This window comes from Myotis yumanensis, unplaced genomic scaffold (assembly GCF_028538775.1).
Source record: "Myotis yumanensis isolate MYYU_CA2020_CCGP unplaced genomic scaffold, mMyoYum1.0.hap1 SCAF_17, whole genome shotgun sequence".
Taxonomy (NCBI): Eukaryota; Metazoa; Chordata; class Mammalia; order Chiroptera; family Vespertilionidae; genus Myotis; species Myotis yumanensis.
Window position 1 is genome coordinate 23,330,958 of NW_027223768.1, and position 21,710 is coordinate 23,352,667.

The 21,710-nt window shown below is 51.1% G+C and overlaps 1 protein-coding gene across 1 annotated transcript in view; it reads left to right on the plus strand.

The window, feature by feature from the left end:
- CACNA1E (calcium voltage-gated channel subunit alpha1 E) overlaps positions 1 to 21,710 on the plus strand; it is a 383,585-nt gene that overhangs the window by 61,919 nt on the left and 299,956 nt on the right. The window contains exon 2 of the mRNA XM_070397384.1: positions 5,996 to 6,428. Within this exon, the coding sequence (XP_070253485.1) occupies positions 6,010 to 6,428 (419 nt within the window). The 5' untranslated portion in view covers positions 5,996 to 6,009. The remainder of the gene's footprint in view (positions 1 to 5,995; positions 6,429 to 21,710) is intronic.

Below are 21,710 nucleotides of genomic sequence, written 5' to 3' on the forward strand. Positions count from 1 at the left end.
ATTGATTAGGACCCAACATTTTACATTTCTGAGGTCTTGTTTTCCAAATCAGCAGAATGCTTTGGCGAGCTGATGTTTACCACAACATTTAGGCTTCCTCCCCTTTCTTTTGCATAAAATATATCTGTTAATCTCTGTACACATTATGATGTGGCTAATTTTTAGCATTTGGTTAATACCCCCGTAGGTTGGCCAATATTCAGTGGATTTGACATATTTGTAAATATGTCCTCTGTACTTCCTTGGGTGATTCCATCATGATACCAGCAGTACTAGTGGAATGGAGATTGCTGGGACTCTGGAGTGTGGTTTTCTCCGTCTTCCTTGGCATGCAGGTGGGCTGCATTTCTGCTCTCCTTCAGCTAAGCAGGACCTGGTGGCAGAGTTCTGACCAGTGGAATGCAGGGGAGTGATAGACACCACTTCTAGGTCTGGCTTCCAGGCCTCTTGCACAGGCTGCCATGCTCTTTTCTTTTTTCTTTGTCTCTGGGCTGGAGAGAAAAAGGCTAGTCGAGAGCTCTGAAGCTCTAGGCTCAGGTGTTCGCTGCCTGTTTTTGCTCATAAAGTTTCATGGAAACACAGCCACACCCCTTTGTTCATGTATTGTCTGTGGTTGCTTTTCCTTTCAAAGGCAGAGTCGAGTCCAGTGGTTCCCACTTAGCCATGGTTTCGCTTTCTGTGGTTCCCCTTACCTGCATTCAACCACAGTCCAAAGATGTTAGAAGGAAAATCCCAGAAGCAAAGCATTCATAAGTTTTAAATTGCACATTGCTCTGAGTGGCATGGTGAAATCTTGCACCATCCTCCTCCATCCTGTCCGGGCGTGAATCATCCCTTTGTTCCAGTATGTAGGCTCCCAATCTCTACTCTTTCCTCCATAGTAACATATACAATCTCCAAGTTCTTTCCCAGATGTTGTCTTAATTGATTCTCACTGCAGACTTCTGTAGGTGGTAAAATATTCTCATTGTTCAGGTGAGGAAACCGACCCAGAGAGAAGTGACTTACCAAAGGTGACTTGATTAGCAAGTAGCATGACTGACACCAGATCATGGGCTCTTCCCACCCCCACAGGGACTCTGGTGGTTTTAGTGATCACTCCACTAAATTGAAGCAGAATGTTTTCCTTGGTTCTTGGTTTGCATTCAAAATGCACCAGCCTGTCGAATTGCTTTTGGGCATTAGCCCATCCCTGAACAGTCACCATAACAACACAGATATATAGAGAAGAATGTGGGGTGGGCAAAAACGGACGCTAGTCTAGGGGAGGAGAATTTTGCAGGATGTGTGTGTATGGGGGGGAGGAGGGAGTGTCTAGGACTTATCCGGGATATTTTGGGTAACTTCATGATCTAGACTGAAAATGGGTAAGAGGGCCACTGTCCTGGGGCCTTTAACATCCTAATTCACCCAAGATGACACCTCTTACAAACTTAGCACAACCTCTCAGGACTATATGCTGCTTTGGGGACAATGTTTATCAAGATGTGATTCCTAGGGGAAACGGGTGCTTATTAAACACTAGAGGCCCAGTGCACAGCATTCGTGCACTGGATGGTGGTGGTGGGGTCTGTCAGCCTGGCCTGCGCCTCCTCGGGAGTGGGCCTAAGCCCGCAGGTGGATATCCCCCAAGGGGTCCTTAGCACTGCTGCGGAGGCTCCTACCACTGCTATTGTGCTCACTAGCCCGGCTTTTGGCTGAGCAGCGCACCCCCGTGGGAGCCCATTGACCACCAGGAGGCAGCTCCTGCATTGGCGTCTGCCCCCTGGTGGTCAGTGAGTGTCATAGCGACCGGTTGTTCTTCTGTTTGGTTGATTTGCATATTAGAGTTTTGTTATATAGGATGTAGATTCCTAAGCCCACCCAAGAGCGACTGCGTGAGACTCTCTGGAAGGAAGTCCCATGCAGCTGCTTTTTATTTATTATGTATTTATTATTTTAAATATGTTTTAATTGATTTCAGAGAGGAAGGGAGAGGGAGAGGGAGAGACAGAAACATCAATGATGAAAGAGAATCACTGATTGGCTGCCTCCTGCACACCCCCTACTGGGGATTGAGCCACAACCACGGTATGTGCCCTTGACCGGAATTGAACATGGGACCTTTCAGTCAGCAGGCTGACACTCTATCCACCGAGCCAAACCCGCTAGGGCGAGGCTGCTTTTTTAAATAAGCAATGTAGGTGACTCTGCGGTGCACTCAAGAACCATAGTCTTAGGAGGTCACAGCAAATGAAAAGCCAGTCCCACTTTTACTCCTCCTTTGTGGTGGGGCAGCAAGCTAGCTCAGGTAAGAAAAATCCCCACATGGCATTTATTTCTGCACAGGAGTATTTCCTCTCTGAGCAGGAAGCCCACTTACTCTGCCAGCTCTCTTCTCCAGAGAATCACTTGTAGATAGGAACTCAGCATGGTATCTTAGCTGTGTAGTATCCTGTCTCAAAAATTGCTCTCCTCTTGTGGTTTTTCATCTTTCCCAGTTGGAAATGGGGACCCTCTGCCTTCTTCCTGCCCAGGGCAGACAGGGCAACAGATTGCTCAGGATTTAGCTCAGGGGACACTTGTGTGCCCACCACTCATCTGCGAGTGACCACCAGTGCCATTTCCGCCCACTGTCTCCCAACCCAGGCCCCTTGATAAACAGTGGAGACACCTTCCTCCTTGCTGGACCCAAAACTTTCAGAGTCTGAAGACGGTACATTCACAGGAGCATAAACTTCGTTGACTCCCTTGTGTATCGATTTCTCATAAGGTGGCTGGAGGATGTACATGTTCTGGAGGAATCGGAAAGTGAGCATTGAGGGGTAGGAGTGGGGTTGGCATGCACCCAGAGAGAGAGGCAAATGCGTGTCCTGGACATGGCGGACTCACCTACTGGGTCTGAGAGGCACAGACTGGCCAAGGGGACACATAGGCCGTTATTTCTTAAGCCACCCAAATGAGGTGAACAAAAATGAAAGTTTTTGAGTGGATATCAAAGGAAATGTGGCTCAAAGACGGAAAATCTTCCTTTGTGGGAGGATGAGAGAGGAGAAGATGTAGCGCAGGAGGGACTCTCACTACTGGCTTATGTGCCTTTGGCCGTGCAGGGTGCTAGGGATTGGGTGGTGGAGGAGAGCCCTTCCCTGCTACCCCAGGAGAAGGACAAGCATGGGAAGAGTTGATGGGGCTGCTGCATTGCTATTGTGTCACTGGGCCCTTTTCCCCGCTCAGGCCCCCATCATTTAAAGTGCCATCCCCTGCTCATTAGCCAAATATAGCAAAAAAGAATGAGGAGAGAGGTGGGTGGAAAGCGAGAGTTAGGGGAGAAAGACAGGTGCCCTTGGGGCATTCGTGAGCGCCTGGGCCAGTATCTCAAAGCAGCAGGGCTTGCTTTCCTTGGGTTAGGGCCTGGGGGTGGGGCCACAGCAGCCACTCTGCCCTCAGCAAGCTCCTCATGTGATGTGGTGTGGGCACCCAGACTCTGTTTTGTGGGTCTCCGTGCCCTCCTTTTCCTGGTGCTCTGTAGAACCTGCTCCGCTGGGCACAGGCGGCGGGACAGCGATGGAGCCCAAGAGACGCAGTTGAAAGTGAGACGTATACATGAGTTCATGAATAAAGTTCTATCAGAACACAGTCCCACACATTCATGTACGTACTGTCTGGTTGCTTTCATGCTACAACAGCAGAATTCGAGTAGTTGCAACAGAAATGGCACGGCCTGCAAAGTCTCAGATATTTACTATCTGGTCCTTCATGGAAAGACTTTGCCGTCCTCTAGGTCTTGAGGGCTCTCGTTGGCATTTAAATGCTTAGCCTCGAAGTGACTCACATCACTCTACTCCCAACTCAGGGGCCAGAATGATCACATGATCCTGCCCCTCCATCCTGGGCCAGGAAGTACATCCTACTATGTGCCCAGGAGGCGGATAGCCAGAATATTTGGTACTAATGATCACCACAACAGCCTAGTATGTGTTGGACTCAATACCGGGTGCTGAATATAGAAAGATAACACCAAATCCCTGATCTCAACGAACTCAAGGAATGCTAGGATTTAGGGGCCGGTGGTGGGGATAGGCTAAGTGTAGGGTAGATTCACGTGTCCTTCCCTGGAATACCTAGCTCTGTCTTGTCTAAATTGCCTGAGAGAAAAGTTGCTCTCTCAGCTACATGATCATTAGACCTGGGGACTGGCCGGCTTGGCAGGCGGCAGGGGCGACAGATTTCCCTGATGAGCATTTATATCAATAATAGAAGGGTTGTTTAACAGGAATTCTTAAAGGAAAGATGAGATAATTTCATGTTTTGATATTCGTAAAATTGATTCCGTTGAAACGGGAGCTCTGCCGTGCATATTATTGCTGCTATAATTTTGGCAAAGATGTAATTCAAATTGGCACAGTGTCTGGGAAGGGGGATCCAAGAAGGAAAGAGAGGGTGCGATGGGCCAGGAGGCAGAGGCACGGGGCCAGGTCCCCGGGGGCCTGGTGAGAGCCGGGAGGGTGGCCCAGAAGCCTTCGCCGTGGAGGGCCAGGAGGGAAAGGAGGCCGCTCGAGTTTCTGGTGGTGCTAAAGCTTGGGAGGGAGTGGGAGCCACCCAGGGAGGGCTGCGTGCATGTGTGTGGTGGGGGAGAGACATTTAAACATCGTAGGAATGAAGGATAAATTTAAAATCCATCAAGCGCAGTTGAGACAGAATGACAACGTGAGGAGCATGAATCACTCTTTCTAGGGACCCACCCAACTGTTTGCAGGATTCGTAATGTATATGCTCCTGCATTCCTGCTCCCCTCCGAGCTCACCCGGGACCCTCTCCTCTCCCCTTGCTCGCTTGGCCCAGCCCTGGTGGCCGAGTATGAGGTGCTGACCAGCACGTCCCCATGGAGGACGTGTCACCAGGGGAGGCAGGGTCAGGGCCTGGAGGACAGCATTCGGGAGGGCCCCTCCCCTCCCCAGTGCAGAGTGGGTGCTCACGAAGCACTGGGTGAGTGAGCTGGACGCCAGGGCTTCTCCGAGTATGTAGAGTACAGGGCACTTCTTAGAGGCAAGGGCATGTGTATGCCATGTGTGGTCACTGGGAGCCTGGTTTGGAATGTGGGTGGGGAAAAGGCTGGGAATTGAGGTGTTGGGCTCTGGGCATGGAGGGAGACAGTAAGCAGGTATCTTTGAAACTTGGCAAGTTCAGAGCCTCTCCAGCCAGAAGGACTGTCCCCGACCTCAGGCTTGCTGTGGGAACTGTTTCCGAATCCTTTGGGTTCCCTACACCCTCTCGGCACACACTCTTCCTTTCGCCCGTGATCCTCTCCTGTCCCTCACCCGGCAAGTTCTGTTGAAACCCAGCCTAGGGGTCCTCTCCTCCACCAAGCCCTCCCGACCACCCCCGATGGGCTGAGGCGTCCCTGTGAGCTCAGGTAGGCACAGGCCCACCTCAGTCATAACCTGTTATATTGTGTGGTCAGAATAGTTCTCCCTGCTTCTCCCCAGAGAGGCCGTGGGCTCAATCCAGCTTATCTGGGTGTGCCCAGGGCCTGGTACGGAGAGAGTGAGAGTGAGGGCAGCAGGGTGAGGGGCTCCCCAGAGGAGCCAGGGCATGGGAGAAAGTCTCCCCACCAGCGGGAGGGACACCTCAGCTAGGCCTCGGGGGCGGGGCTGCGAGGGAAGCCTTCGGTGCTCATTCTCCACTCGGAGAACAGCACCCTAGATGTGTGTCTGTTGCATCTGATTATTCCTTTAACCCCTGAATTCTGCACTAGACTGTGACGTTTATGGGGCAGAAATCAAGTCGATTGTGTTCAGCTCTTGGTGCCCAGCCTCTGGCAGCCAGCCTGGCTGGTGCACTGGATGCTCCTGTGTTCAGCCATCATTGATCGATTCCTGTGAACATGTCTGGGTCTTGTTCTGGAGGACAATGGCATTAACCCTTTTCTCTTCTCTATTTCCCTTGTGCCCAACCCTTCCCTCCCCCCCCCTCCCCCACGCCTCTCCTTCATCACTCCCCTGCCCCCCTCCCGCAGAGCAATGTTCTGTGATGGTGCCCGAGATGCGTGGACTGAGTCCAGGCCGCAGGCTGCCCGAGCCCACCCCCTACCCAGCTGCAGGCGGGAGCCCTGAGCCAGGGTCCGCGGGCCGCCATCGCCACGTGCTGGCTCTGCCCGAGGAGGAGGCATGGCGACCCCAGCAGTGCGCCCTGCTCGAGGCCGACGCCTCGGAGGAAGTGGGCATACTGCCGGCCTCCCCGCACACCGCCGCCTCCGGCTTCGACAACTTCTTCCCGGTGCAGGAGGGCGAGGGCCCAGGCTGGGAGGGCGGCTCCAGCCCCTTCCTCCCCGTGAGCCCGGACGTGATAAAGCGGAGGCGTGGGGGTCTCATCGAGCAGCGCGACATCATCAAGGCCCACGAGGCGCACAAGATGCAGAGCACCCCGCAGGCCCGGCGCAAGGAGTGGGAGTGAGTACTCTGGGGGCGCGGGGGTCGGGAGCTGCCCAGCTGGCCAGCCAGGGAGGAGCGGCAGTGGGTGCGGGGCAGGGGGGGGGTTCCCTCGGAAAAGGGCCCAGCAAGACAGATGCCTGTGTCTCTAAAGAGGCCCCTGCGCGCAGTCCCCATGTCACTAACCAGCTGTAGGTCAACGCCTGTCAGATGGGGTGAGTTAGACTTGCTCCCCAAAACACACCTAGTTTACTAAGAGCCATGGAGAAAGGACGGGGGTCTGTTTCACACTGACTTCCCTGAAAAGAGGAGCTCTGTAAACCTCGGAGAAGCCACCAAAATGAGAGTCATCTATCTCGTCTTTCCTCTGGAGCTGCGGCTGACCCTGCTCTTTTTGATGTCATCCTTGGGTGAACGATTACATTTTGGGGCCAGTCTTCAGTGGATGGAAAAGATTGACCAAGATCCGCGCCTGTAACTTTACCTCTGATCTTTTTGTACAGAGCAAAAGGATCTATGTTCTGTCTTTGGCCGCCTTTCACCTAATTTGTGCCTGTTGAGAACTTGGGCTTTTATTCCCAGGAGTCGTACATTGAAGGGAGATAATATTTCCTTTAATTCCCAGCCTCCCCAGGTTTATCCCACACCTCAGGGCTTTGTTTTGTCCTTTGGGTGCCAGTGTTTATTCTGCGTGTTTGCGTGTCCTGTGGTCTGTATGTGTTTATCGCCTCCTGCCTTAGATTGTTGAGCTGTGAGATGCCATCAAGGGCAAAGAAACTAGCAACAGGTGCTTTTTGATCATGGTGGTCATGCTGGAACCCACCTACATGGTTCCAGTGGACAGGAGGCAATGAGCTGGCCTCTGGTGGTCTTTCCCTGTGGGTATTAGTCTGTGCTATGTGTTAGTTCATTCGTTCATTCACTGAGCCCGGATGCATGCCCGAATCCTGGGATTCAGAGAGTCACTGGGCACCCACACCGATCTCAACAAACCTTCTCTCCTGTTGTTTATTTCCCAGTGCCGTTAGTCTATAAAACCTTACCAGCTCTCTCTAAGTGCCAACAGCATTCTAAGCCCCTTACCTATATTATTAACTCACTAGAGGCCCGTTGCACGAATTCATGCATGGGTGGGATCCAGCCAGCCTGCCCCGATGGTGACCGATAGGGCCGGGCTGGCCAGGGGGAGGGGACACAGGCAGTTGGCCTGCTGGCCCTGCCCCCATCAGGGTGAGGGGGCTGATCAGGGTGTGGGGTGGCCAATCGGGGATGGAGCTGGCCTCGGGGAGGGGCCACGGGAGGTTGGGAGGTGCCAATCGGGACCCCGATTGGATTGGTTGGCTGCCACAGTGCACATAATAATGATGGGTCATTCTGGTCGTTCCGGTCGTTTCAATCATTCTGTCGTTCCGGTTGCTTGGCTTTTATATATATAGATGTTAATCCTCACCATTCCTGTGAGGTAGTATAACGATGGTCCACATTTAAACAGTGAGGCACAGAGGAGTTCAGTGACTTTCCCAGGTCACTCCAGGACTTGCTGCATTGTTGCTGTGATTTGTCATTGATTCATGATTTGAACCCTGGCAGTCTGGTTCTAGAATCCATGCTTTTAACCACAATGACATAGGGCCTTTTATTCCAGTTCCCACAGCCCTTAACTTCTTATCTCAACCACCCATTGAGATGCCATGGCAAGAGCACTGGCTGGAGTTCTCAGGCCCAGGACCATTCAGTCGTGTGACCTCAAGTAAGTCACCTCATCGTGGCTTTGAAAACGAATAGGAGGAAGTGGATGATCATTTGAATCCCATGCAGCTCTGATGGTTGGGATTTCTTTATATTCAGAAGCACTATATTTGTATACACCTACGTCTTGTCGAGGACTCTCAGGAAGACAACTCGAGGCCAGAGACTGTCTTGCACATTCTTCCTGTCACTCCATGTGTCATATGGCCTAACTCGAGAATGCCTACAGTCCTCCCTGAAAAACTAGCTTCACCACCACTGGCACTATGTGAATAGCTCTGACGCCTTTCTCTACGTTAAACGTTTGCTAGTTGACAGATATGTAGTCTAACAGCAGCCGCCTACATGGGGTGGTGGTGGGGATGGTTGGGAGACTGTGTTTTCACCTGGGTAAGTCCATGAGAAGGTGGAGCAGGGCAGACAGACCAATGACCAGATCAACCTCCCTCAGTGTAGCCATGGAGACCAGTGGCCCTGGTGAAGGAGCCTTGTAGAGGTTAAGAAGGAGTGGCCGGGAGGTCAGAGGAAAGCCCGAGAGCACAGGGACAAAGACGTGAAAGAGGAGCATGCTCATCACAGCCATGCATGTGGGATGCTGCTGAGAGGGAAGATACCATGAGGGTGGGGAAGGAAGGCTGGTCTGGCAACACGGAGGCGACCATGGGAGCAGTGTCATAGGGTGACGGGCCAGGGCCAGTGCAGTGGGGTAAAAAGAAAATGCGAGGTGGCCGGGCCAGGGCTGAAGTGTAAGCTTCTTGAAAGCAGCGTACAGAACAATGCCTCGTATGTAGTTGGCTCACAATAAACACTTGTTTTAAGAACGAGGAAATAAGTGCTCCGAGCGGGGTTGAGAGCTGCTCCAGCCAGCTGGCTTCCAGGGAAAGAGGCAGCTGAGTGTCCTGGGCCAGCCATGTGGCGTGCAGGTTGTGACTGCACAGGGCCCTTCACCTGAACAGTCAGCAGGGGGCGTGGGGCGCCTGTCCTCTGCCCCCTTCAGCGCTGCTCAGGACCCTGTGCCTACTGCATACCACGGAGCCTTCTCTCTTCTGTCTCCTGCCTCTGGCTTCTCTGACTTTTGTTCTATGGACAGATCTTCTGCACGGGGATGGGGCAGCCACAGTAGGAAATCAGGAAGGATTCTCTGTCAGTGTCCCTGCCCCCCAACCCCAGGGCCCACTCACCGCCCACACAGCTGACAGCCCACAGCACACCCGGCAGCTTTACAAATCCTGCCTCCCTAGCACCAACTCGGGACTCTGGTGATGCACAAAGCAGACGAGGACCCAGCCTGGGAGGTTTCCAGCATTTGGTGCCTTGGGCAGGGGGGCGGGGCGGGGTGGGGGGGAGCCAAAGCTGGTAGTGGGAGGAGGTGAGAGGGGAGGAGGAGCCTCACGGGAAGGGTGTTTTTTTCCTGGAGGTAACTCAGGCAAAGCAGGCTTCCTTGTGCAGGCTGGGATTTCCCAAAGAACCTTCAAAAGCCCAACAACAACCCAGTAAGTTTTTTATTGATTTCAGAGAGGAAGGGGGAGAGAGAGAGAGAAAGAATGATGAGAGAGAATCATTGATGGGCTGCTTCCTGCATGCCTCCTACTGGGGATCAAGCCCACAACCCGGGCATGTGCCTTGAGTGGGAATCGAACCGGTGACCTCCTGCTTCATAGGTCGAAGCTCAGCTGCTGAGCCACACTGGCCGGGCCAAAGAACCTTTTTAATAGGTTTCCTCTGGCCCCGTGTGCAGGTTACAGACCTCTCGGCTAGCAGTAAGTATCCCTTGTGTGCTACGTTTTTAGTTTTAGCAAGTGGGCATGAAACCATGTGTTATTGGTATTTTAACATAATTCCGTTCAGCTTGCAAAATGTTTTCATATGTACTTCCTCACCTGGCCCTTTCAATGACCCTGTGAACTAGCTGTTATCCTTCCTCATTTACAGGAAGGAAAAGTAGGCCTCAACGTGACAGGGGGTGCTAGGTTGAAAGACCCAGGTCGTCATGACGACTGCCACCATCTACTGGCTATGTGCTAGGGGCTTTGCATGCATGGCATATTATAATGGAAATTATAAAGACTAGAAACATCTCACCTGGGACCCTTACTGCGTATGGATTTGGAAGGAAGGAAATTCTGTGCAACTTGCAAGGCTGCGTAGGTTGGCAAAACTTACTCTATCAAGAAGGAAGCGGTGGCTCGGTAATCAGTACTTATCACACTCTTGTAATTGCCTGTTTACACATCTGTATCCTCCACCAGACTGCGAAGCAGAGAAGCCCGCCTGCTCCCCATTGTGTCTCTGTCACTGACAGCACTGCCCAGCACACAATAGACACTTAATAGGTATTTGCAAGATGAAAACACACAACGTGATCTTACACACTAGGAAACTCAGACTTGATGAGTTGCAGTCCTCACGCAGTATCACACACCTTAGAGAGGATTCACACCAGGAACCTCTGACGTCAACGCCTATCTCGTTCCCCTGGGACTTTCTGCCCAGGTCAGTAGCCCCTGTGTGACGACACAGCGCTCAGCAAATGGTGGGAACCCTGTTCATAGTAAGTAGTTGGGCTTGATTCTAGCAGTGCTCCCTGTAAACCGTGGGACCTCTCTCCCTGTTTAGAGTGGAGATGGGCAATAGTAGTTACCTTGCAGGTGTGCTGCAAACTGTGACCACATTCATTCGATCACCTATGCTGGCGTGGGTCCTCAAAATGCTGGTGAACCTCGGGGTTATCCAGGGCCCCTGCTCTTCCTGCCCCATCTTCCTGGGTGACCTCAAGCAGGTCCACGTATCTGCAGATGATCCCCAAAGGTGGATTTCTTAAGAACCCTGACTTTGGTAGCCAGATGCTAGCCTGGCATCTTCACGCTGTGGTCCCATCAGCATCTAAAGCTTAGCTTGGCTAAAGCAAAGCTCTTGGTCCTCTACTGACCCAACCTGGCCCCCTCAGACCTCCCCATCTACCCAGGTGCTCAGGCCAAAGATTCTCATTATCCTTTATTTCTCTCTTTCCCTTCCCCCCACTTCTGATCAGCCAGCAAGCCCTGTCAACACATCTCCCAAACATATTCCAAATCTGGACACTTCTCATCCGCACGGCTGCCTTCTCTTCTAAGCCATTGCAGTGGCCTCCTAATTGGCATCTCTCCTTACATCTTTGCTTCTCTGTAACCAGGAATGTGTCTGTTCACACAATAGACAGGGACATTTGAGAACAATATAAATCTAGTATCTGTGATGTAATTTTCTTTGCACTCAGAGAAAAATCCCAGCCCCCTTCCCTGCCTGGCTCACAAGCCTATACCATGTGGTCTTTGTGTGGCTCCTGACCTCACTGCTATGGCTCTCGCCCTTGCTCCCTATACTTCTGCTTACTGACCTTCTTCCCAGCCAGGCCTAGCCTGCTGTGTCTCTGCCCTGGCTCCTCCCTCTGCCTGGAATGTTCTTTCTCCAGCTCTTAACAAGGTTGTTTCATTCTTGTCACTGAGACCTCAGCTTAAACGCTACCCCCTCAGAGAAGTTGCCCTTCACCACATAGTCCAAAATGGGCAGCTGGTAACTCTGGGTCACATTGCCCTGTGCAATTGACTGTCTGTGAGTACTTGTGAATGAATGAATGAGTGAATGAATGAGTGAATGAGTGAGTGAGTGAATGCTAAACAAGCAGTTGGGGTGGTTATGAATACGATATAGATGCTCACCCCACCTATGACAGCCCCAAGACATACTGCCAGGTCTCTCCAGGGAGCTCAGGACACCAGGGGCCTAGGTCTAGAGCAGGTCAGCCCCTGGGCTGTGAAAACCAGGTTGTTTGGGCTCCGTCCTCCTTCACACCTTTGTTTGATCACCACTGAACCATATTATTCAGCCTTGGGAAGAATATTCAAACTCTCTGACCTCGTTTTTCCTCCTCTGTGAGCGACCCCAGCGAGCCTTTTGAATTGCTTTGAAGAGCATGTCAAATATGTAGTCCTGTGTTTGGTTGTTTTCTCCTGATGTCTCCCTCCTCACATTTGGGACCCTGCCACTTGCCATCGCTGTCTCTACGGCAGGGCCTCAGGGGGCGCAGAAGCCCATGGTGCAGAGGGAGCAGTCGGGGCTGGGATCAGCTGTATGGGGGTCCCAGCTGCTCTTGGGATCAAATGAGGAAACACACAGTGACCGGCACATGGTAAAGAGTCAGTGCTTTTAGGGGGGCAGAAACCTCCACATCACTGCAGTCCCCACCACTCCCCACTGCCTTAGACAGGGCTCGTTCACTGAGGACCAGCATCTAAGTGTGACTTAGGCACCCGAGTTTGCAGCCCTGGAAGGTCCAGTCCCCGGCTCAGTGATGAGGCGTTTCAGGCTCTCCGGGGTGTAGGAGGACAAACTTGCAGAAACCTGAACATTTGCCCCGGGAACGCAGGAATCGTGCACCTGCAACGTGGTTATCCCCAGCCAACTCCACGTTTGAGAACAGAGCCAAGTAGGGACCTGGAGCGTATGCCCTGCCGTCTTAGGATTCTGAGCAGAACAGGAAGCCACCGAGAATCCAGACAACTGGGCTTCCCCCTGGCAAGTGACACAGTTCAGGTGACTCCTGGAGACTGGCTTTATGATGGGCCTTTGAGGGGAACGTCACCACACATCTTTGAATTTCTTCTTCTGTCCTTTTCCTGGATTTGAAAACAGGGTCTTTTTCTAGGTCTGGTCCCCAGTGATTGTCCTTTCTCTACCCCTTTCCCTCCTTCAAACCTCCTGGCAGTTGTATAAAAGCTTCCCCTAGAGAATAGGATATGTGTGGTGGGGAGATGAACAGTGTGCTTCCTGGGCCGGTGCCCAGCTCCTCGCTTTCTCGCTCGCTCGCTCGCTCGCTTGCTGCCTGGTGACTCTCACCTGTGCTCCTTCCCACTGGATGGCCCTAGAGAAAGCAGAAGTGTCTCCATTTTCTCCAGAGCATGGTGCCCGGAGCCAGGGCTCAGCAGGGTCAAGTGTTTCTCTGTTCTCCTGGTTTTTACCTTCAAGGTCACACCAAGGACGAGGGGCAGGGGAGAAGAGTTTGTGACTGCAGCCTGGCGCTCAGTCCTGATGGGCCCAGGTGTCCAGTCCATGTCTGTGCTTTGCTTTTATGGCACCATTAGAGTCCTATCCCTGTTTTGAGGGGCTGGTGAGCCAGTCTCTCCTCCTCCCCACCACTGCCACCTCCATTCAGCTGGCATGGGCCATGCCTGAGTATCTTCAGAAGGAGACTGTTCAGCTTCCCCAGCATGTCAAGATATGAAGAGATTCTTCTCCCTAAGCCACCTTGTAATGTAGAAGAAAATGGAAAAAGTGGCGCCCTCTAGTGTGAGCTGCACAATTTGTCCCACTTTCCCTCTTTTTCTCAATAAATTTTTTCTTGTTTCATGGTGCCCCCAAGTGGCCATTTCTGCAAACTACTCCCACCGTGTCTCACATGGAAGCTTTTCACAGACCGTTACCTAGCTGGAACCCAGGAGTAGCCTAGTGGTCACCCATCATGTCCGAGGTAAGGACACAGAAGCCAGAAGGTGGAAGGCCTTGCAGAGCAGGGTGAGAACCGGGGATTCCAGTCTCATCCAGGGCTTCCCAAGAGCTCACTTGGACGCATGGTTGGAGATGAGCCTAGGGTGGTTTTCTTCAGATGTCACTGGATGGATGAAGACACGTGTAGAAAAAGAAATACTCAGTGCTGAAGAACACACACACACACACACACACACACACACACAATGTACTGCATTATTTCAGACACTGTGATAAACAAGATCTTTAAAAACACCATCTCACATAATTTTTCGTTGAATGTTCAGGTGAGAAAGTGAGGCACAGAGAAAGAAGTGCATTGCCCAGGCCATGCGGCCAGTCTGCTGTGCTCTTTAGACTCTGCTGTTTCCGTGGCTGTGCCTCCTCTCAGCCCGGCACCCTGGGGAGGACTGCTCCGGGCCCACTCCTAGCCGACCTGCCCGTCTTTTTCCTCTTCTGTTGTTGGTCTCTCTCTCTCTCTCTCTCCCTCCCCCCCCCCCCCTTCTTCTTTTTCTCTTCAAAGCCCTAAGTGGAGAAGGAATGAATAAATTCAGAGCTGGGAACGTTTGGCCCCTTCCCCCCCTCCCTCTCTCCCTCCGCCCCTCCCTCCCTCCCTCCCTCTGTCCGTTACCTGGGACCTCTGTGCAGACCCTCTTTAGTGCTGCACACATCCCGGTACCCAGCCCACTGCTCCTGTCAGACTGTCACCTCACTGCCTGCTGACCTTAGAGACAGGAAGCCTATGTCCCTTCCCAAGTTTATGGAGCGTACAGGGAGGAGTTAGGTAAATTCCCTTTCTGTTCATAGAGAGCAGAGATACTTGGTACTCGGGGCCAGTGCTCCTGGAGGCGGCCTGACATACCTGACCTGGGTACACTGAGGTCAAGTCCACGTCATCTGTGGTGGTTGCTCTCTTTCTCACATTTCTTACTTAAGCTGGAAAAAGACTCGTGCCTCCTTTTCCATCTGTCGTGACAATCATATTAGACATATAAGTCTGCATTTTTCTTTTATTCTTTTGCTTTTAAAAAATTAGCACTGTGTCCTGGGCACCTCTCCTTGGCAGCTCTGGAAAGATGTCCACCCGTCTCTTTAATGCTGCGCAGTGTTCCTTAGCACTGACCTGCCGTTATTCATGCCGCCGCTCCCCAGGGAGCTTCTGCTGGCTTTGTCATTCCACCGGGCCCGCCCCCTTGTGCCTTTAGTTCTGTAGGACAGAGTCCTGGAAGCGGCTGCTGCGGAGGAGGCTTGCCCACACCGTGCCCTCGCCCCTGAGGACTGGCGCCTCTACCCAACACCCCTCCTGTCATCTCGGCCTCAGATTGAAATGTGAACTTTCGCAGCCTGTGTTCTCTCTCTGGCCCCTCTGAGAGGCCCCATGAATTAATAATCTGCCAGCAGGAAACAGAGCGATGGAGTCATTAATTGTCAGCCTGTGTGCCTCGCCTCTCAGGCTCGCTAATGAGCACGCTGGCAGCTTCCGTTTCATCCCGAGCCAGAGCCACGCTTCGGGGACGCGTGTGGCCCAGCTTGTGGCATCCGGCACCGAGGGGAGAGCCCCAGAGCCTCCCTGGGTGGGCTGGGGGCGGCCTGGCCAGAGGCTTGCTGAGTTCAGAAGTTCCTCCAAGGAACCCTGTGTGCTGCCTGGTGGAGGGAGCCCATGGGAACGGGCGGGGTGGGGCTGGCATGGGGGTCAGTGTCCAGGTGGTGCCGATGGCACGTGCTGTTCTCCGGCTCACAGGGCAGGTTAGTGATCCCGGTTCTGCCGCAGGGGAATGGTACGTGCCCAGCTGTGTTGGGTGGAGTTGTCTCAGGGAGGAGCCTTCAAGCCACAGGCTCCCTCTCGGGGGAGGAGGCCCAGGAAGATCACTGCACACAAGTACCGTTCCCACCCCGCGGCCCTCCTTCCCAGCACACACTCCAGGGTGTGTAACGTGAGGCCTGGCGGTGCACGGCGCCGGCTCACGGGGGGGTTGCTCTAGGGAGGTTCTGTAGGGAAGCTGCCACCATTGGGCCTCGCCACGCCTCTTCACCTCTCTGGGCGCTGCTTGCACTGTGGGTTGGAGGTGGCACCCCCACTGCTGTGGTCAAGGGCACAGGTTGTAGGGCCAGCTGCTGTTTCCATCCCAACTCTGGCCCCTGCAGGCTGGGTGGTGTTGGGTCACTCACCTCACCTCTCTGGGCCTCAGTTCCGTCATCCCTCCTTATCTAGAGCTCATCTTAGTTTGTAATGGAGGCAAACACCCGTCAAATAAAAAATCACCCTTTTCCTTGTTTGCAAGCTTATTGACAGATGGACCCCAGATGAAACCTTTCAGGCCACCTGGCTGGGACTCAGCCTCCTCCCCGTGCTCCCCACGTGGGCCGTGGAGCCACTTTGGGGCCATGAGTCCAAACGCAGAGCCACCTCCTCTGGGCCGGGGTGCAGGTGCCGCTTCCTCCTCCACTGGGCCATGGGCGCCGAGGGCCAGGCTCTGTCAGACTCTCCTCTGTCCTCCATGCCCAGGACACCTGCCTTCCCCCCACACCCCCGCAGGGAGGGCGAGCCTGCTTCTCACAGACTGGACTCCCGGACACAGGCTGGGAGACAGGGGTGAGCATGGCAGATGTGTACTGGGGGGCTCTCAGGATCAACGCATGGAGAGAGGAAGGGAGGAAGCAGGGTTGGGCAGAGGGAGAAGTTGGGCTGTGATGCATCTCAACGAAGACCTCAGGTGACCTCATTGTCTGGCAGTTGCGGACTCCGAAGCTTAAATGCCTTTTCAGAGTCATCCTCAGTTGCATCAAAGAGGCCAGGCCTTTCTGTTCCCTTATTGCCAGTCATTGTGTGCAGACTGTCCCACCAGGTGTCATGGCCTTGGTGCAGGTGGCCAGCTTCAGCCAGGGCAGTTCCCAGGTGGCTGACAGCCATGGCCTCTGTGCCAACAGCGTGCCGGCGGCTGGGGCATAGGCCCTGCTGTCCTGGGGGAGACGGGCACGTCACAGCATCCACTCTGCTGTGGTGGGGCTGCTGGCCTGGTTGCTGAGGCACCACGCAGAGGGAGGGCGTCGAGTCCCTCCATCCCTGCAGCCCAGCCTCGTCCCGGAGCAGAGGTGCAGAGGCACAGGGCCTGGCCAGAACCTTCTGGAACACCAGCAGGGACTTGCTCCCCTGAGGGCGCTCCTGCCTTGAGTGCTTGCCTCTCCGCTCAGAGCTCTCCCCACACCTGTGCAGACGGTTGGCGCCTCTTGGTTGGAGTCTCTCCGTGGGGGTCTGAGTCTCTCCTCACCTTGGCCTGTGAGGATCTCTGCCCGCCGGCTCCCTGCAGGTGCTCCCAGCATAGTGAAAGCTGAAAGTCCTTGGAATTAGGCAGACCTGGTGTGTTGCTCATAGCCTGGCATCTAGGAAGTAAATTGTTTCTCCAAGTTTGTGAGTTGCTGTTGCAGATCAATCCAACCCGAGGAGGGGGCCATGGGAACCTCTGATGGTCAGAAGCACAGGCAACAGCCTGGATTTGTCACCGGCATCTGAAGTGGGAGGGGCTGAGGGGGTGTCTTGTGGGACTGAACCCCTAACCTGTGGAATCGGATGCTGTCTCCTGGTTGAAAGTGTCAGAACTGCATTGACTTTAGGCCATCCAGCTGGTGGCCTGAGGATTGTTCTTCCCACACACACATTGGAATTGGGTCCCGGGACCTAAAAAATGATCCTACCCTGGAATTGACCTCCCTTCCGAGGTGGAGGGAGGGAATGACCCTTGACGTGTAACCCGCCCGTCATTATTCTTCGCCTTCATCTGTTTCCTCCGTGCTTTTCCCCAGATGAAGCGTGTGAAGCCTGGTCCCTCGCGTCTGGCCTTTGCCTGGCCCTGGGGAAGCCCTGGGTGCTGCCTCCCAGTCCCGTTTGATCTGGGCAGTTTAATGTTCTCTCAGTCTTGCTTCCATTGCCTGTAAAATCGTCAACCATTTACAAACATGTAATGGTACATATTTTTCTCTCATTACAAAGACACCCTCCTTGGGAAACAATCGGAGAGTATGGAAGAGTTTAAAGAAGAAAGTAAAAATCACTCAGCATCCACTTACTCCAGTCCAAACACTGCTAACATTCGGTGTGTTTTCCCTCTGGTCTTTTTAGCATTGTATGTGACATAGAGACATGTTATTAATTTCTTCCCTCTCTCCCCCCCCCCCCCCCTCAAATTGTTTTTAATACATAGTTTTCTATCCTGCTTTTTTTTAAACTTGTCATTATACTGGGAGCAGTAGAACAACATTGTCCAATGTTGTTTGAATACCATTTGTAATGGCTGACGGTTGACATTCAGGGGAGAGTTTGGTGTGATGATGCTGTTGTTAAGCGAGGGATACAGGTAGACTTAGTTCCTGTCCTGCTTCTCAGTCTTCCTCCCCACAGAGCTCTTGACCAAGGGAACTACAAGTAGGAAGTATCTATATCTATACCTATATCTATATCTATATCTATATCTATATCATCTACCTATCTATATAAAAGCCTAATATGCAAAGTGTCCCCTTGGGAGTTTGATCACTCGCTATGACATGCGCTGACCACCAACGGGCAGTATGAAATGAAGGAAGGCCCTGGCAAGCAGCTGGCAGCTGCTACGCGGACCCTACCTGTGCACAAATTTTGTGCACTGGGCTTATAGTTGTATTATATTTTAGCTCAGCCCAAGCACCTGCAACCAGCATGTCCACGTTCCTATCCCCATTGGTCTAAGGGAAGCCTCCACTCCCCACCCTTGAACCTTAGAGGACCTTGATGGACCTGGGTGTGATTTACTTACATGGCTTTGTGTGGCTTTGGGCAGACGAGTTAACCTCTCTGGGTATTTCCTCATCTGTGTAATGGGGATCACAAACATGCTCACCCCTTAGCGTTTTGCACAGATTAAATGAGGTGAGCATATAATGTGCTTATCAATGTACCTAAGATAGTAAATGATCAATAAGCGTTAGTTATACCATTTTCTTATCGTTGGGCATTTACATGGTTTAAAAACTTTTCACTATTATAAACTAATTTATCAATATTCAACAAGTACTTGTTGAGTACTTATTAAGTGCCAGGGTAGCCATGCTTAGACAGGTGTCTGAGCTCATGGAGTTTAAATTTTGGTGGAGAGACAAGATAAATAGACACGGTAAGTTCAGGCAATGCCAAGGGCTATGAGTAAAATTAAACCAGATAATATACTGAACCAAGGAAGGGGTGGCCACTTCAGGTAGGGTGGTCAGGGAGGACCTTTCTGAATAGCGACCTGAATGACAAGGAGATCTGGGAAAGGGTGAGTTGGAAGACTCTGAAGTGGGTGTGAATTTGGTAGAGTTCAGTCAAAATTCAGAAGCAGTGAGTGAGCAAAGAGCGGGTGGGGAGGGTCTGGGAGGTGGGCAGGGGCCACCTGTCATAGCTTTTTGGTGGGCAGGGCAAGGAGTGTGGACTTTATGGCAAAGTGGAAATGACACCCACTGGAGGGTTTCCTGTTTGGAGTGACACGCAGTCAGTGGTCACTTGCCTCACATGGGCTCCTGAGAGCCAATTATGCCTGTCCCTTCCCAGCTAACTGTTGAGTGACATCACATTGGTGGTTTGAAACTGCCACAGTGAGAGTATTTGCACCACAGGAATGTGTAGCAGGTGCTACAGGTACCTTTACCAGCTCAGCACGGGGACAAGCCTTCTAGGTTTTAAAAACACTTCTTTAGCTGCTCTGTGGAGAATGAATTATAGGGGGATGATACCGCAGTGAGCATTCTTGAACATACTGTTTTGACTGTAGTTCTGAGTATTTCTTTGGGAGGAATTATTAGAAGTGATATGACTGCATAAAATTATCTCATTGCTCCCTACTGAAAGTTTTCACCAATTTATACTTCCAATAGCAGTGAGAGACAATTTTCCTGTACCCTTACTAATAGTGATTATTAGCAAGGAGAAAAGAAAAAGAAAAAACAAAAATTGTTAGATAAACTTAGTATCCTATTTGATTATTAACGATTGGATGTTTGTTGATCATTTGTGTATCTTCTTTATTGAATTATTTATTCATGTCCTGTGCTCCATTTTTAAAATGGGTGTTTTAATCAATGTTTTTCTTATTGATTTGTCAGAACTCTTTACACATTAAAAGTATTAAGTTTTTGTTATTGCAAATATTTTTCCTTAATTTATTTTTTACTCTTTTAACCTTTTTTTTTTTAATATATAGGAGTGTTACATTTGTAAGGAATAAGATCTATATTGTTTATTCCAGTGCCTTCATGTTTAAAAAACACTTCTCCATCTTAAGGCCAGAGGAATATTCATTTACGTTTTACATACATTAAAAAAAATACATCCTAATCCACCTGGAATTTATTTTGGTTTAAGATCTTAGGTAATAATTGACCACTTTATTCTAAATGGTTAACCAACTTTCCCAACACTATACAGGGTGGGGCAAATGTAGGTTTACAGTTGTGAGTATGTGAAACAGGATTTATTCTTATATTATTATTTATTAATTATTGTATTATTTTCCACATGAACAGTTGTAAACCTACTTTTGTGTACCCTATATATTGAACAAGTATTTCTTTCTTCACTGTTTTTTAATGGTATCTGTATTGTCATCTACAATTTCTATATTAGGGTCTTTTCCTGTCTCTGTTTAGTTCCATTGATCTATTATTTCCTCATTACCACGCTGTTTTAATTTTTAGCTTTATAATGTATTAGAATATCTGCTAAGGCAAAGTCCCATTTAGTACACTTTAGAATCACTTTGTAATAATAGAAAAAATGAGGATTTTGTTGGGAATTGCAACAGCCTTTAATTGGTTTGGGTAAAAAGAACATTTTTAAACTTATTTTTTCCATCTTGGAGCATGGTATTTATTCAAGACTTCTCTTACCTTCTGTAGTAAAATATTATAATTTCCTTCCTTTATACAAATCCTATTTCCATGTATCTTGTTAAGGGATTTTTCCACCCAGATATAGTTTTTTATTTCTAATATGAACAAGAATTTTTTTCCAACATGTTATCAGTAATCTACAAAGTAAATTGTTTCTCTGAGTTCTGGACATGCTATAACATTTTGTACACGTATGTTGAACATCTATTGGTGTCACATCAAAATTCGAACATCCAGGGTCCGTAAAGCTCTGCTTTGGGCACTGTCTGTCCCTCCAGCTCCAGCTCCTCACCTCTGTGCCTCTGTCCCCTGGGCCCTGGCCATCTCCTTCTCCCACATGCTAAGCTCTTCATTTTACCACTTGGCACAGTCTGTTCCTTTTACCTGGAACTTCCTATTCTGTTCTCTGTGCAGGTGATTCCTTTTCACCCTTCAGGTCAGGGCTCATGTCTCCTCTCTTCCCAGGGGATTTCCTGGCCAGAGAATCACATGATAAAATCAAAGAAGGTTCAGATTGGAACTATTTCCCCCATGAATTTCAGAAGACTAGAGTATATTTTCCCAATGTGGTGTCTTTGTTTTTTGTGTCTGACCAGTGTGTGGAGGCCATGCCTTTGAGATGGCCTTTAGGGCTGGACGTTGTGTCCTGCCTGCTCCCAGATTGCTCCACATTGCAGATGATGTGAAACCACTCGGCACCATCAGTCACTCTCCGGTCTAGAGGCTGAGCCCCTAATGACCAGGCTGCATGCACTCACCTCAGTGTCCCCCGCACCTAGCGCCGTGATGGGCAGTGACAGGCTCTCGGCGCTTGCTGGATGCTTTTAATCACATCACTTCCTTGGCAGCTTTCCTCGTAGATATGCTTGCCCTGGCAAGAGGCGTATCAAGGCATCTTTCCCCCCAAAAGGCAGGTCTAGCCCAGCGAGACAGTCTGGTACTAGCTACCATCTGGTCACAGGTGCAAAGCATTAAAACAGACTTTCCTGAAAGAAGGCCAAACCCATCCTCTCGAGGAGACAGCATCTTTTCCATTTAAGAAGCACCTCTGTGGAGTTCTGTTCAAGTTCACCCGGTCTCCCAAATATAGGTTGCATGCCTACTAAGTGCAAGGGGACAGAGGTAGGGGCT